General features: G+C 49.4%; 1 protein-coding gene across 2 annotated transcripts in view; it reads right to left on the minus strand.

Annotated features, from left to right (window-relative positions):
* Positions 1-9: 9 nt before the first annotated feature.
* LOC136640322 (zinc finger protein 721-like) overlaps positions 10-12,608 on the minus strand; it is a 31,573-nt gene continuing 18,974 nt past the window's right edge. Inside the window, exons 1-5 of one of the 2 annotated variants that reach the window (XM_066615364.1) lie at positions 12,270-12,300; positions 10,636-11,273; positions 7,327-7,421; positions 5,926-6,052; positions 10-3,437 (exon numbers count right to left, since the gene is read on the minus strand). In XM_066615364.1, the coding sequence (XP_066471461.1) occupies positions 10-3,437; positions 5,926-6,052; positions 7,327-7,421; positions 10,636-10,888 (3,903 nt within the window). In that variant the 5' untranslated portion in view covers positions 10,889-11,273; positions 12,270-12,300. Of the gene's footprint in view, positions 3,438-5,925; positions 6,053-7,289; positions 7,303-7,326; positions 7,422-10,635; positions 11,274-12,269; positions 12,301-12,608 lie in introns of those variants that run through there. The other variant, XM_066615365.1, reaches the window with a different exon arrangement.

The following is a 12,608-nucleotide window of genomic DNA, read 5'->3' on the forward strand; positions in this document are numbered from 1 at the left end:
CAGGTATTTTTATGGTTTCTCCCGAGTGTGGATTCTTTGATGTAGAGCAAGGTAAAACCAGTGAGAGAAGTTCTTTCCACACTCCAAGCATTTATATGGATTCCCCCCAGTGTGGCTTCTTTGATGCACAGTCAGGTCCGATCTCTGCCTGAAGCTCTCTCCACACTCCAAGCATTTATATGGTTTCTCCCCTGTGTGAGTTTCTTGATGCACAGTAAGGTACGCTCTCCTACTGAAGCTCTTTCCACACATCAAGCATTTATATGGTTTCTCTCCAGAGTGGTTTTTTTGATGCACAGAGAGGCTTGCCTTCTGAAAGAAGCTCTTTCCACACTCCAAGCATTTGTATGGTTTCTCCACAGGGTGGATTATTTGATGCACAGCGAAGCTTGCTCTGCTACTGAAGCTCTCTCCACACTCTAAGCATTTATATGGTTTCTCCCCAGTGTGGATTCTTTGATGCTCAGCAAGGTTTGCTGTGCTACTGAAGCTCTCTCCACACTCCAAGCATTTATATGGTTTCTCCCCAGTGTGGATTCTTTGATGCTCAGCGAGGTTTGCTGTGCTACTGAAGCTCTTTCCACACTTCAAGCATTTATATGGTTTCTCCCCAGTGTGGATTCTTTGATGCTCAGCGAGGTTTGCTGCATCACTGAAGCTCGTTCCACACTTAAAGCATTTATAAACTATCTGCCAAGTGTGGATTCTTTGGTGCAGAGCAAGGTAAAAGCAGTGAGTGAAGCTCTTTCCACACTCTAAGCATTTATATGGTTTCTCCCCAGTGTGGGTTCTTTGATGCACAGCGAGTTTTGCTCTGCTACTGAAGCTCTCTCCACACTCTAAGCATTTATATGGTTTCTCCCCAGTGTGGATTCTTTGATGCTCAGCAAGGTTTGCTGTGCTACTGAAGCTCTCTCCAAACTCCAAGCATTTATATGGTTTCTGCCCAGTGTGGATTCTTTGATGCTCAGCGAGGTTTGCTGCAACACCGAAGCTCTTTCCACACTCCAAGCATTTATAAGGTTTCTGCCCAGGGTGGATTCTTTGATGCTCAGCAAGGTTTGCTGTGCTACTGAAGCTCTCTCCACACTCCAAGCATTTATATGGTTTCTCCCCAGTGTGGATTCTTTGGTGCTCAGCGAGGTTTGCTGCATCACTGAAGCTCTCTCCACACTCCAAGCATTTATATGGTTTCTCCCCAGGGTGGATTCTTTGATGCTCAGCGAGGTTTGCTGTGCTACTGAAGCTCGCTCCACACTCCAAGCATTTATATGGTTTCTCCCCAGTGTGGATTCTTTGATGCTCAGCAAGGTTTGCTGTGCTACTGAAGCTCTCTCCACACTCCAAGCATTTATATGGTTTCTCCCCAGTGTGGATTCTTTGATGCTCAGCAAGGTTTGCTGTGCTACTGAAGCTCTCTCCACACTCCAAGCATTTATATGGTTTCTCCCCAGTGTGGATTCTTTGATGCTCAGCGAGGTTTGCTGTGCTACTGAAGCTCTCTCCACAATTCAAGCATTTATATGGTTTCTCCCCAGTGTGGATTCTTTGATGCTCAGCGAGGTTTGCTGCATCACTGAAGCTCGTTCCACACTTGAAGCATTTATAAACTATCTGCCAAGTGTGGATTCTTTGATGCAGAGCAAGGTAAAAGCAGTGAGTGAAGCTCTTTCTACACTCTAAGCATTTATATGGTTTCTCCCCAGTGTGGGTTCTTTGATGCACAGCGAGTTTTGCTCTGCTACTGAAGCTCTTTCCACACTCCAAACATTTATGTGGTTTCTCCCCAGTGTGGGTTCTTTGATGCACAGCGAGGTTTGCTGCATCATTGAAGCTCTTTCCACACTCCAAGCATTTATATGGTTTCTCCCCTGTGTGAGTTCTTTGATGCTCAGCGAGGTTTGCTGCATCACTGAAGCTCTTTCCACACTCCAAGCATTTATAAGGTTTCTGCCCAGGGTGGGTTCTTACATGCATAGTGAGGTTTTCTATCGTACCGAAGCCCTTTCCACACTCAAAGCAAATATATGGTTGTTCACCAGTATGTGTTCCTTGATGCACAGAGAGGCTTGTCCTCTGAGTGAAGCTGTTTCCACTCTCCAAGCATTTATATGGTTTCTCCCCTGTGTGAGTTCCTTGATGCACAGTGAGGTATGCTCTCGTACTGAAGCTCTTTCCACACTCCAAGCATTTATAAGGTTTCTGCATAGGGTGGGTTCTTTGATGCACAGTGAGGTTTGCTATCGTACCAAAGCCCTTTCCACACTCAAAGCAAATATATGGTTTCTCCCCCGTGTGAGTTCCTTGATGCACAGTGAGGTTTGCTCTTGTACTGAAGCTCTTTCCACACTCCAAGCATTTATATGGTTTCTCCCCAGTATGGATTCTTTGATGCACAGCAAAGTCTGAACTTTCACTGAAACAATTTCCACACTCCAAGCATTTATGTGGTTTCTCCCCGGTGTGGGTTCTTTGATGCACAGTGAGGTTTGCTCTTGTACTGAAGCTCTTTCCACACTCCAAGCATTTATATGGTTTCTCCCCAGTATGGATTCTTTGATGCGCAGCAAAGTTTCCTGCGTCACTGAAGCTCTTTCCACACTCCAAGCATTTATATGGTTTTTCCGCAGTGTGGGTTCTTTGATGCTCAGTGAGGTTTGCTGCATCACTGAAGCTCTCTCCACACTCCAAGCATTTATAAGGTTTCTCCCCAGTGTGTGTTCTTTGATGCGCAGCGAGGCTTCTTCTGAAATTGAAGCTCTCTCCACACTCCAAGCATTTATATGGTTTCTCCTCATATGTGTGGGTTCTTTGATGCACAGCGAGGCTTGTCGACTGAGTGAAGCTAATTCCACACTCCAAGCATTTATGTGGTTTCTCATGTTTTGATTTACTGTTAAAGGTTTTTGCACTTTGAGGGTCTTTTTCCCTCCTCTTTCTAGTTTCTTTTTCTGGATCATCTGGAAAGACACTCAAATCCCCACCTTGATGAGCATCAGATTTTTTTCTCTCTTGCTCTGTCTGGCTTCCCTTCTGCTTCTGTGATCTGTGTTCATGCGCAGCTTTCTCACTTGTCTGGAATGTTTCATGGGGTCCAAGGTGGGTGCTTGACCTGAAGCACTTTCTCCTCTCATAGCACTTCAACCTTTTCTTCCATGTGCAGATTTCACTGTGTTCATTAATGCAGGATTCAGAACTGATTTTTTCCCCCTTTTCCCTTCTCTTCCCCTTTGGATGTTCTTGTTGTCTTGGAATTTCATGGAAATCAGAAACCTGAAGAATGAGCGCTTCAGTCCTCCTGACAGGTGCTGGTCTTCCCTCCTGCCTCCTTGATCCATCCTGGTCCCTAAGAGTCACTTCCTCTACATCACGCAAGGCCGTTTCCAGTGACACCCCATGTGGCTTCCTCTGATTCTCATTGTCTTGGCTGCACTTTCCTGGAACAGAGAGATCATATCTTGATTAACAACAGAGAAATGGAACCTCCAAAGGACACTATTTAGCATATAAATATACTCGGAAGTAAACCCAACGGATTCAGCGGATATGATTCCCAGGAAATTATGCACAGGATTGCAGCCCTTCCCAGTGACAAACTCTCAGCGGTTAGAGCAGGGGTTCCAACCTCCAGTTCAGGGGCCAAATCCGGCCTGCCACAAGACTTTATCCGACCCACAACAACTTAGATAATTTTTTCCCCCCAACCACAGTTAGACAGTCAACATGCGCAGTTCAGTCTGCTGCACTTCGCTCAACATGGCCAGAGTGTGCCAGCCTGGCTAACACTCACTTTCAGTCACCTGGGCCATACGCTGTAAGATCCACATAGCATAAATATTCAATAACCTCATCCCTGCCAATAAAACAAACTGGGTTCCGCATGTTAACTTTTCAGGTATGCTACAGAACAATCACAGTAAGGGCACAGCATCACTTTTGTGCCTGTGTAAAAAAATGATAACAAACCAGGTTGTTGCAATGGATCAGCCAGAGACTGTGCTGTCCATCGCTGATTTTTTCAGCCCAGTATGTAAAATACACAATGTGGCCCTCCTACTGAAAAGGTTGGAGACCCCTGCTTTAGATGGTCACAGGATAGGGGTCTCCCTCTAGATTCTCTCAGCAGCTTCAATGCTGTAGTAGTGTCAGGGATTCAGTGAGAAACCCTGAATCACCTGTTTTGTACCGAGGGCCTCTTCCCTGAACGGTTTCGTTCTTTTGTAAATGACATGGAGAAGGCACTGAGTTGAGCTGAAGTGGAGAGATAAGGAGTGGATGCATTTCATCTGCCATCCTGCTCAATATCTGATTGCATTGCCCTTGTGGAAGTGGAGCCTTTTCACCAACCAACAGGCAAAAACGGGAGGGGGGAGAGATCGTTGAGAGGTGTCAACATGACTGCAAAGAACAAAGTCACAAAAAATGACTGCTAGAAAACTCACTGCGGAGTTTCTTTCCAAGGTCCCCAAGGGAGGCATGACTGAAACATATGGCATTGTGTATGAGATGGACGGCAACAGAGACTGGGCCAGAAAGTATGGGAGAAGGTGGTCCATCAGATCATCTAGACCCAAACTGTGAAGGGCTTATTGACCTTTAAAGGTCACCATCTTGCACTGGGTCCAGAAAGGAATGGACACCCAGTGCAGTCGCTGAAGCAGCAGACCAACAGATTGAAAATGCTTAGCTCCAGTAGCCATCCAGGCTGCTGCAATCTGCACTAGTTGTAACTTCCAAGCCTTCAAGGCCAGCCCCACTGAAGTGCACTACGGTAATCCAGTCTTGAAGTCACGAAGGCATGGACCACTGTGGTCAGGTCTGATTGGGACAAGAAAGGCCATAGCTGGCGTACCAGCCAAAACTGGTCAAATGCACTCCTGGCCACAGCTGCCACCAGGTTCTCCAGAGAGAGCTGTGAGTCCAGGAACAATCCCAAACTGCGCATTGGATCCTGCAGGACAGGTGCCACCCCATTCAGAGAGGGCAGATCCCTTAGCACCTGCATGGAGGATTTCCTGATCAGGAGGCCTGTCTTTTCTGGAATCCATCTTAATCTGTTGCCCTCATCCAGACCCCAACCGCCTCCAGGCAGTGCTCCAGGACCTGCATAGCCTCCCTGGCATGGGATGGCAAGGACAGATAGAGCTGGATGACTTCCCCCAGCGGCTTTACCTACATGTAAAAAAGCATAGGGGACAAAGCAGAACTCTGTGGCAGCCCACACTGTACCAGAGCCAGTTATGGTGTGATTGTAGTGGCTGTGTGCCACTCTGAGAAGCCGCTGGCCTTTTTGCCTATTTTTTCCTCAAAAAGCCAGGGGAAGCACAGGTCTATAAAATATGCAGAGAGTAGCACAGCTAGAAGAGGTGCAAAGCACTAAGTTTTGCAGGAGTATCACCCTGCCATTCCAGTGGCCCCTCCCCTTTGGAGCCATGCCAGGCTCTAGCAGCCCAGAATGGCTCTCCAGGGTTTTGGAGGAGTTTTTAGATCCCCACCTGGAAATGCAGAAAGAACTGAACTCAGAATCTTCTGCTTGCCAAGCAGCTTCTCTGCCAGGGAGCCACAGCCCCCTCCCTTAATGACCTTTGTCACTTTGGAAACTTCCCATCCCGGCATTTGCTCTCCATTTCTCTGCAGAATCACTGGTGATAAACAGTAACAACAATCCATACCTTTTAGCATCTAGGGCAGTGGTGTCCAAACTTTTCAGTAAGAGTCACACTGTATATTTTACACACACAAAAATCACTTTTATAAATGAATGAATGAAATTTAAATGGCTCCATCAATAACAAAAATATCAGCAATAAAAATTATTTTAAATTGATGCAGGTTGGATAAAATCTTGTGCCCCCTAATGTGCCCCCAGGTCATAGTTTGGATACCCCTGATCTAGGGAGATGAAGCAAAGGGGTCCTGACTTACCCAGAAAAGCCACGTTCTCCAGATTCTCCAGCATCACTTCTGCATACAGGGCCTTCTGGTTGGGCTCCAGCAGAGCCCACTCCTCCTTGGAGAAAGACACAGCCACCTCCTCAAAAGACACCAGAGCCTGAATGAAGAAGGGAACAGATTATCCCTACCCAAGACACATTTCAGAGACTCAAGGAGGGGAAACCTGATGTTTTCCTGCAAAGCTCAACCCTTTGCATTTCAGCAATTTAAAAGCGTAGTTCTTAAGTTTGGTTCATTAGAGTAACAACAAAGAACAAAAAGCATCACACCAAACTGCTGCTTTCAGAAGACCCCCATGCAGTCCTTCCTCAAGTCACAGAGCCCCTGCCAGATCTTGGAGACCCCTCCTGCACACCACACAGGCAGGCAACGCGGTGACACCTCAATCCTTGTGGTCTGTGTAGTTTTCACAGAATCTGGGAACGGGAGGGTCCTGCTATGTCACCCACTCCAATCTCCTGCTCAGTGTAGGAGCCAGAGCTAGCACACCCCAGCAGAGGGCTGCTCCGAAGGCCGCCAGCAAGGGAGAGTCCATTTGCACTGCTTACTAACCGAGTCGACTGACAGCTGTCACCTTTTTTAGCAACTGGGGCTGAAACTAACTCAGCATGTGCTGGGTTCCCTTTGAAGGGGAGCAAAACCTTTTTGTAAAGGACAGCTGGAGAAAGTGCCCCTGGGAATTGCAGAGTGACTTATCCTTCCAAAAGCAACACTTCCTCACCTGTCCTAAGACTTAACAGCACCTGGGACTCAACCTCTGCTTGTCCACCTAGAGCACCAGCAGAGCCACAGACAGAGTCCTGCCTGAGCAGTGGTCCAGGCCAAGATGGCAGGAAGGCTCTCAAGGGAGCTGTAGAAGTTCAGTTTCTACATGGGGGCAGCCTCTGGGAGAACAGCGCATGCACATGGATGGCTGTAGCCATCTCCAGTTCTTGGGCACAGTGCTGTGTGGAAATAAGCTCTACTTAAACTACACAGGCCCAGAACAGTTCATGGTGCTTCCTACATTTACATCTTTGATTCATAATGAACCTTCACTCCTGCCTCTCTCTCCAAACTGCCTGGGTGAGCTGCAGGGTATTTAGAGCTGCTTCTGAGACAGGCGCTGTGAGCAACCTCCATTCCTGCAAGCAGAGGAGAGAAGGAGCCCTGCCCCTCCTGACTCCCACCAGTGTGATCAGATGATGTCGGCCAAAAGGGGCGACTGCCACTTGCACATAAGGGCCCTCCTGATGGCATTCCTGTGGAATAATCTGCAAATGGGCACCCCCACATCTTGCAGCACCAGAAGCAACAAGAAAGGAAGAAGCAAAGGAGGCTGCCCTTTCTGTTGCTGCTCCCTGCGGGCTTCCCTGGTCACCTGCCCCCTACCTGAGCAGACTTCATAGCAGCCCCTCCTTCTCCAGCCCACGGAGGAGGGGACCCAGAACACGATGCCGATGCCGATGCCTTGGCCGCTCCACTGCCTGCAAGAGACAGAAAGGAAGACTTTTTTCCTCCAACTCAGCTAAGAACTAAAAGTTTTTCTTTAGAGCCCCAGATCGGATCTTCTGCCTGTTGACAGAGTCCGAGGATACAGCAGGAAGTCCTTCTTCTCACAGCACATCATTACTGCCCAGAAGGCAGGGCTTTTTTGTAATAGAACGCACCAGAACGGCATTCCTGCACCTTTTTTTATGCAGTCCCCGCAAGAAAAAATGCATGGAGCCCTATGGAAAGTGAAAGTGAGCCGTAGCTCGCGTTTACTCACGAGTAGGTGTACTTGCCATAGTCCCTCGGAAAGGGCAGGCCGAGAGGAATCCAAGGACATCAGAATGGCCCCAATCCAATGAATGCAGCCTCCCAAAAACACAAAAGGGAGAAGGAGGTCCCTGCCTCCCTCCCAGCTGCAGTCTATTGAGCCCTATGGAAAGCAAGCAGCCTCACGTCGTGTTTACTTGTGAGTAGGCAGACGCGCCTTGGCTGTCGGTCAGGCCAGGCAAAGGGGAATGTGAGGACACCAGAATCCCATGGAGCTGGAGATACTCCAGAAGGCAGCCCCTCCCCCCCCCAAAAAAAGGACAAAAAAGAGGCTTCAGGTGGTAAGGGGAAAGTTTTCTATTTTGCACTTACAAAGCCAGGAGGGTCTTTATCTTGATCTGCCTAAAATAGAAGAACTTTAAACTGGGCAGTGGGGAGGACTGGAAATCTCACTGATTCTTTTGGGTGGAGGGTTATTGCAGGCAGGCTACAGAGTAAGCTCCATTCACCACTATGGGACTTACTTCAGAGTAGACATGCATAGGATTGGGGTCACAGGCTGAAATCCTACCCACACTTTCCTGAGAGTAAGCCCCATTGACCACAATAGGACTTATTTCAGAGTAGACATGCATAGGATTGGGCTCACAGGCTGCAAGCCTACCCACACTTTCCTGAGAGTAAGCCCCATTGACCATTATGGGACTTACTTCAGAGTAGGCATGCATAGGCTTGTGCTCACAGGCTGCAATCCTACCCACACTTTCCTGAGAGTAAGCCCCATTGACCACAATTCTGGCCATGACATCACTTCCAGTGGGTCCTGAACAGATTGTCATTCTAAAAAGTGGGTCCCGGTGTGTATTGGAATCTCGGTAGATCTGGAAAGGAGGTAGGCTGTGGTGTCAGCAGTGGCCCCTTTAAGGGTAAGGCCTGGGCTTTCAAGGAGTGTGCTACACAGCTGCAGCCACTTGAAGGCCATAGGGCCCTCAGGGATATAAGGAGCACCTGAGGCAGGAAGGGTTTGTGGGTAGCAGAAGGAGAAAAGCTTGAGGCAGGGGAGGCTGGATGAATGGACTAAGGAATTGATGACCAATGGGCTGCTGGTGGACTGACTGGTGAATGGACTTTGGAGGCTGCTGGAACAGACTGCTGGAGGCACTGGAGTTTGGTGTGTGGCGGCTATGCCCAAGACCTGCTGAGGACCCAGGGTCTGCTGTAGTGGTGGGAGGCTGCTGACATGAGAAAGGACCTCTGCAGGTTGAACAGGTGAGCTACCCTGGAGGTGGGGTCCATCAGGACTGCAGGGCAGAACCAGGGTCATTTGTTGAGGAAAAGAAGGGGAGCTAATTTGCTTAAAGTGGGCATAATTCTCCAGGCAGAGCTTGGCCTTGGAATCTAGCAAACCAAGGTGCTAAAAGTTTGAGAACTGCTGCCATAAGTTGTTAGTAAGTTGACACAGGGGTGTGTGTGTGTGATTTTCAAAATCATTAAATCAGAATTTGGAGGAATAATACCATCATGTTTTATATCAATCTATGCATAATTTCATGCAGAATGCAGTGAAACAAACCACATTGAAATATCTGTGTTCTAACAAAAGGTACAGCCAATGAACCAGTGGGGGCAGGGTGATGGTACATCACCATGCCCACCACCTGGGGCATTGCCCTGCCCATTGCATGGGGTAACGCACAGGCCTCCTGCACCGGATGATGCAAATCCTAGTGACGCCACTGGGGTGCTGATTTCAAAAATGGCATCAGTTTTCCCCTATCATTTCTATTTTTGGAAATATGGCATAGTCTTGTCAGTGAATGGTTCAAGCAGCTTCCTCATGAGGAAGCCTATGCTACGGCCATTTTTGGAATCAGCAACCCAAATTCATAAAAAAAACCACCGTAAATTTTGATAAAATGCTTTTCTGACCCTCAGTTTTGCAAGTCTTTGATATAAATTAAAGAAAGTCCTGAACTATTTTTTGCCAATAGCAAAGAGTGGTTAACTTGATAACAGTAGGCACAGTGTATTTTAGTGCATTTTACATTAGAGCAGTGTTTCTCAAACTGTGGGTCGGGACCCACTAGACGCTGTGCCAGAACCACCATTCAGAGCGCGATACCATAGTCTTTTGAGACTGAAGGTTGCCAACTAAGGGTCAGGACCCACTAGGTGGGTCATAAGCCAATTTCAGTAAGGTCCCCATTCATTTCAATATTTTATTAATATATCTGCATTCAATAGTGTTGAATGCCTTTTTGTTATCCTCTCTGTACGTGTTAATCATGTGTTGTCTAGTTGTAACTTATTACTTATTTCTCCAATAAAAATGGTTTAAAAATAAATTTAATTAATTAAATAAAAGATTAAAAAGTTTTGAGTTCCTGCACCTTTTTTTTTTTTTACAAAAAAAGCACTGCCGGAAGATACTTCCCCAGATGCAGCAAGTCCTGTGAGCTCAGCTAACCTGAAAAGGGGATGAAACAAAGGCATAGAGGGCAGGTCTAGCATTGTGCTAAAAGATACATGAATCTGGAGGCAGGGTGGGGTGCCAAGGGCAGGGGGGCTACTGCCTTTGGGCCCTGCTTCTGCCCGATTACAGAGAGCAAGATACTGGCCGGTCTGCTGCAGCAAGCAGGTGTTGGGAGGCACCTATTTGTGCCTATTCCAGGCACCTATTCCACAACTATTTGTGTCATTTAACCCACTTTAATATAGTTATTGTACTCTACTGTTTCTATCTTACTGCTGGGCTGCCTCAACCAAGGCAGAGTCAAGAGCTTGAGCAGTGATAATTCCCCCTACTCAGGACTAGTCAGATCTCCTCTGAATACCAAAGGGGCATGATATTTTAAGGGCAGTGATGAGCTGGAGCAGGTTCAGGGGAGGGCATGGAAGCATCCACTCTGCATTCAGCTGGTCAGAGCATGTGTGTCTCACCCCATGGCACGGTCTCTGGGAGCTGTGGGCTTCCCTCTTCAGAACAAGGGGTCTGCAGTGCTTCAAGGAACTCCCACCATTGTGCTTCCCACTGCTGTGATGACAATTCCCCTTCTGGTTCCTGCTTAAGGTGTGGTGGCTCTGCCCCATTCAGATGCTGCAGGAGAGCCTCCATCTGGGCTGCAGGGGAGAGGTCCTGTGGTTCTGCCAGCCTCGTCCCTAGCTGGAGACTTTCTGGCTCCTCTTGCTCCATTTTCAATCCCGGCTTCACATGTTCCTCTAGTGCAGGCTGGAAGTGCAGACCCAGAGCTGGGAGTCCTTCCCCTTGCTCCACAGCTATTTCCAGGCAGAAGGGATGCTCCCAGCTTAGCTCAGTCCATCTGTCCTTGACAGCAACTATGGACAAAAAGAACTTGCAGTTCACTCTGGGGAGGGAGGGTGGGCAGTGGCTGGAGGAGCTTCCTCAGCAAGGCTTCATCACATGGGGTCTTTGACCAAAGAGAAGACACTATTCACCTTGAAGGAAGGAGGTGTTGCAGGGAGACAGTTTACCCAGAAAATGGATTCTGAGCACCACAGTGATCCTGTTCTGCCAGGTCTGTTGCTGATTCTTCCTTTCAGTACTGAAGATGCAACACCTAATGAAGAGACAGAGTTATCTTAAAGGGGTTACAAGAAGACAAAGCAGAGAACATCAGACATCCACAAAGCACACCCAAGTCTGGGAGAACTCACAATGATGTCCAAGGATGATTAGTAGTGAAATCAAAGCAGAGACGAGGTGCCAAGACCAGACCAGGACAGGAGTGCCAGAGCGGAGGGTCCTGGGCTCAGAGGTGCAGATTTGTTACCAAGAGGGGCCCATAGGCTCTGCATGCTCTGGGTGGCTCCAGCCTCCCTGCTTTCCCCTCCATGTTGCTCTGGAGGCCTGGGATGGCTCTGAAGGGAAGGGGAGGGGGTAGGGCTCCCTGAAAACTAGCGCTGTGCATCCCTCTGGCTCTGCCACTGAGCCAGCACCTTCTCCGCTTCTCCCCCTCATCCGGGTGCGTGAACCAGACACAGCCTGTTGATCTCTGTTCTGGTCCACAAGTGCGCTCAATGTGCTGGACGTCCAGCAGTGCACAAGACATGTGCCCAGCACTTCAGGGGCCTCCCAAGGGCTGGAGCAGGGTGGCTCTGCCTCAGAAGTGCAGGCAGGGGAAGCCCAGGGGTCTCCAGGGGTCAGCCTCTGCCTCCGACACCCTCTGAGCAGAGAAGCAGGGGTGACAGGGCCTCCCTGTCTTATGCCCTTGTCCTGTGGAACTCCCTGCCACATGGGCGGTGGGGCCTATTCGCTGGCCTGTGGAACTCCCTGCCACAAGGGGCGGTGGGCGCCTACCTGCTTCCTTCCCCTTCCCCCTCGAAGGGACCCTTCTGCGTGCTCCGCCGCCCCCCAGCCCCGCACCTCCCTGCCCCCCTTCAGTTCCAGGGACGCTCAGAGCCAGCCCCCCCCCAACGGCACCTGCTGTTCTCCCGGAGCCCCTCCCGCTACCGCCCTCCACGGACACGCCCCTCCTGGGGTTCTTGCGGGCGCGCTGCGGGAGGGGCTCTTGGGGGGGCTCCGCAACCGCCTCCCTCCCCACCCCCAGCCTCACCTCAGCTGCTTCCAGGAGGCGCCGCCATCAGGTCTGGTGCGCGGGGCATCCTGGGAGTGGTAGTTTTCTCCTCGCCCTCTTCCGGGCAGGCGCCGCCATCTTGCCTCCACCGCAGCGCTTCCTGGGAGTGGTAGTTTCCTCCTCTGAGTCCTCTTGGGCAGTTCCTCATGGTACAGCTGCAAACCTGCCCTCCACGCAGTCTCCAAGGGGGAGCGTAGGACGCAGCAATCGGAATTATGGTGGCGAGGATGATGTCCCCACAAGCACTTCTGGGTCAGGGCGGGGGCGGCACACTCAGAGGAAAGAGGTGCTGCAGGGAGGGATTTTACCCAGAAAATG

Source organism: Tiliqua scincoides, chromosome 2 (genome assembly GCF_035046505.1).
Source record: "Tiliqua scincoides isolate rTilSci1 chromosome 2, rTilSci1.hap2, whole genome shotgun sequence".
Lineage (NCBI taxonomy): Eukaryota > Metazoa > Chordata > Lepidosauria > Squamata > Scincidae > Tiliqua > Tiliqua scincoides.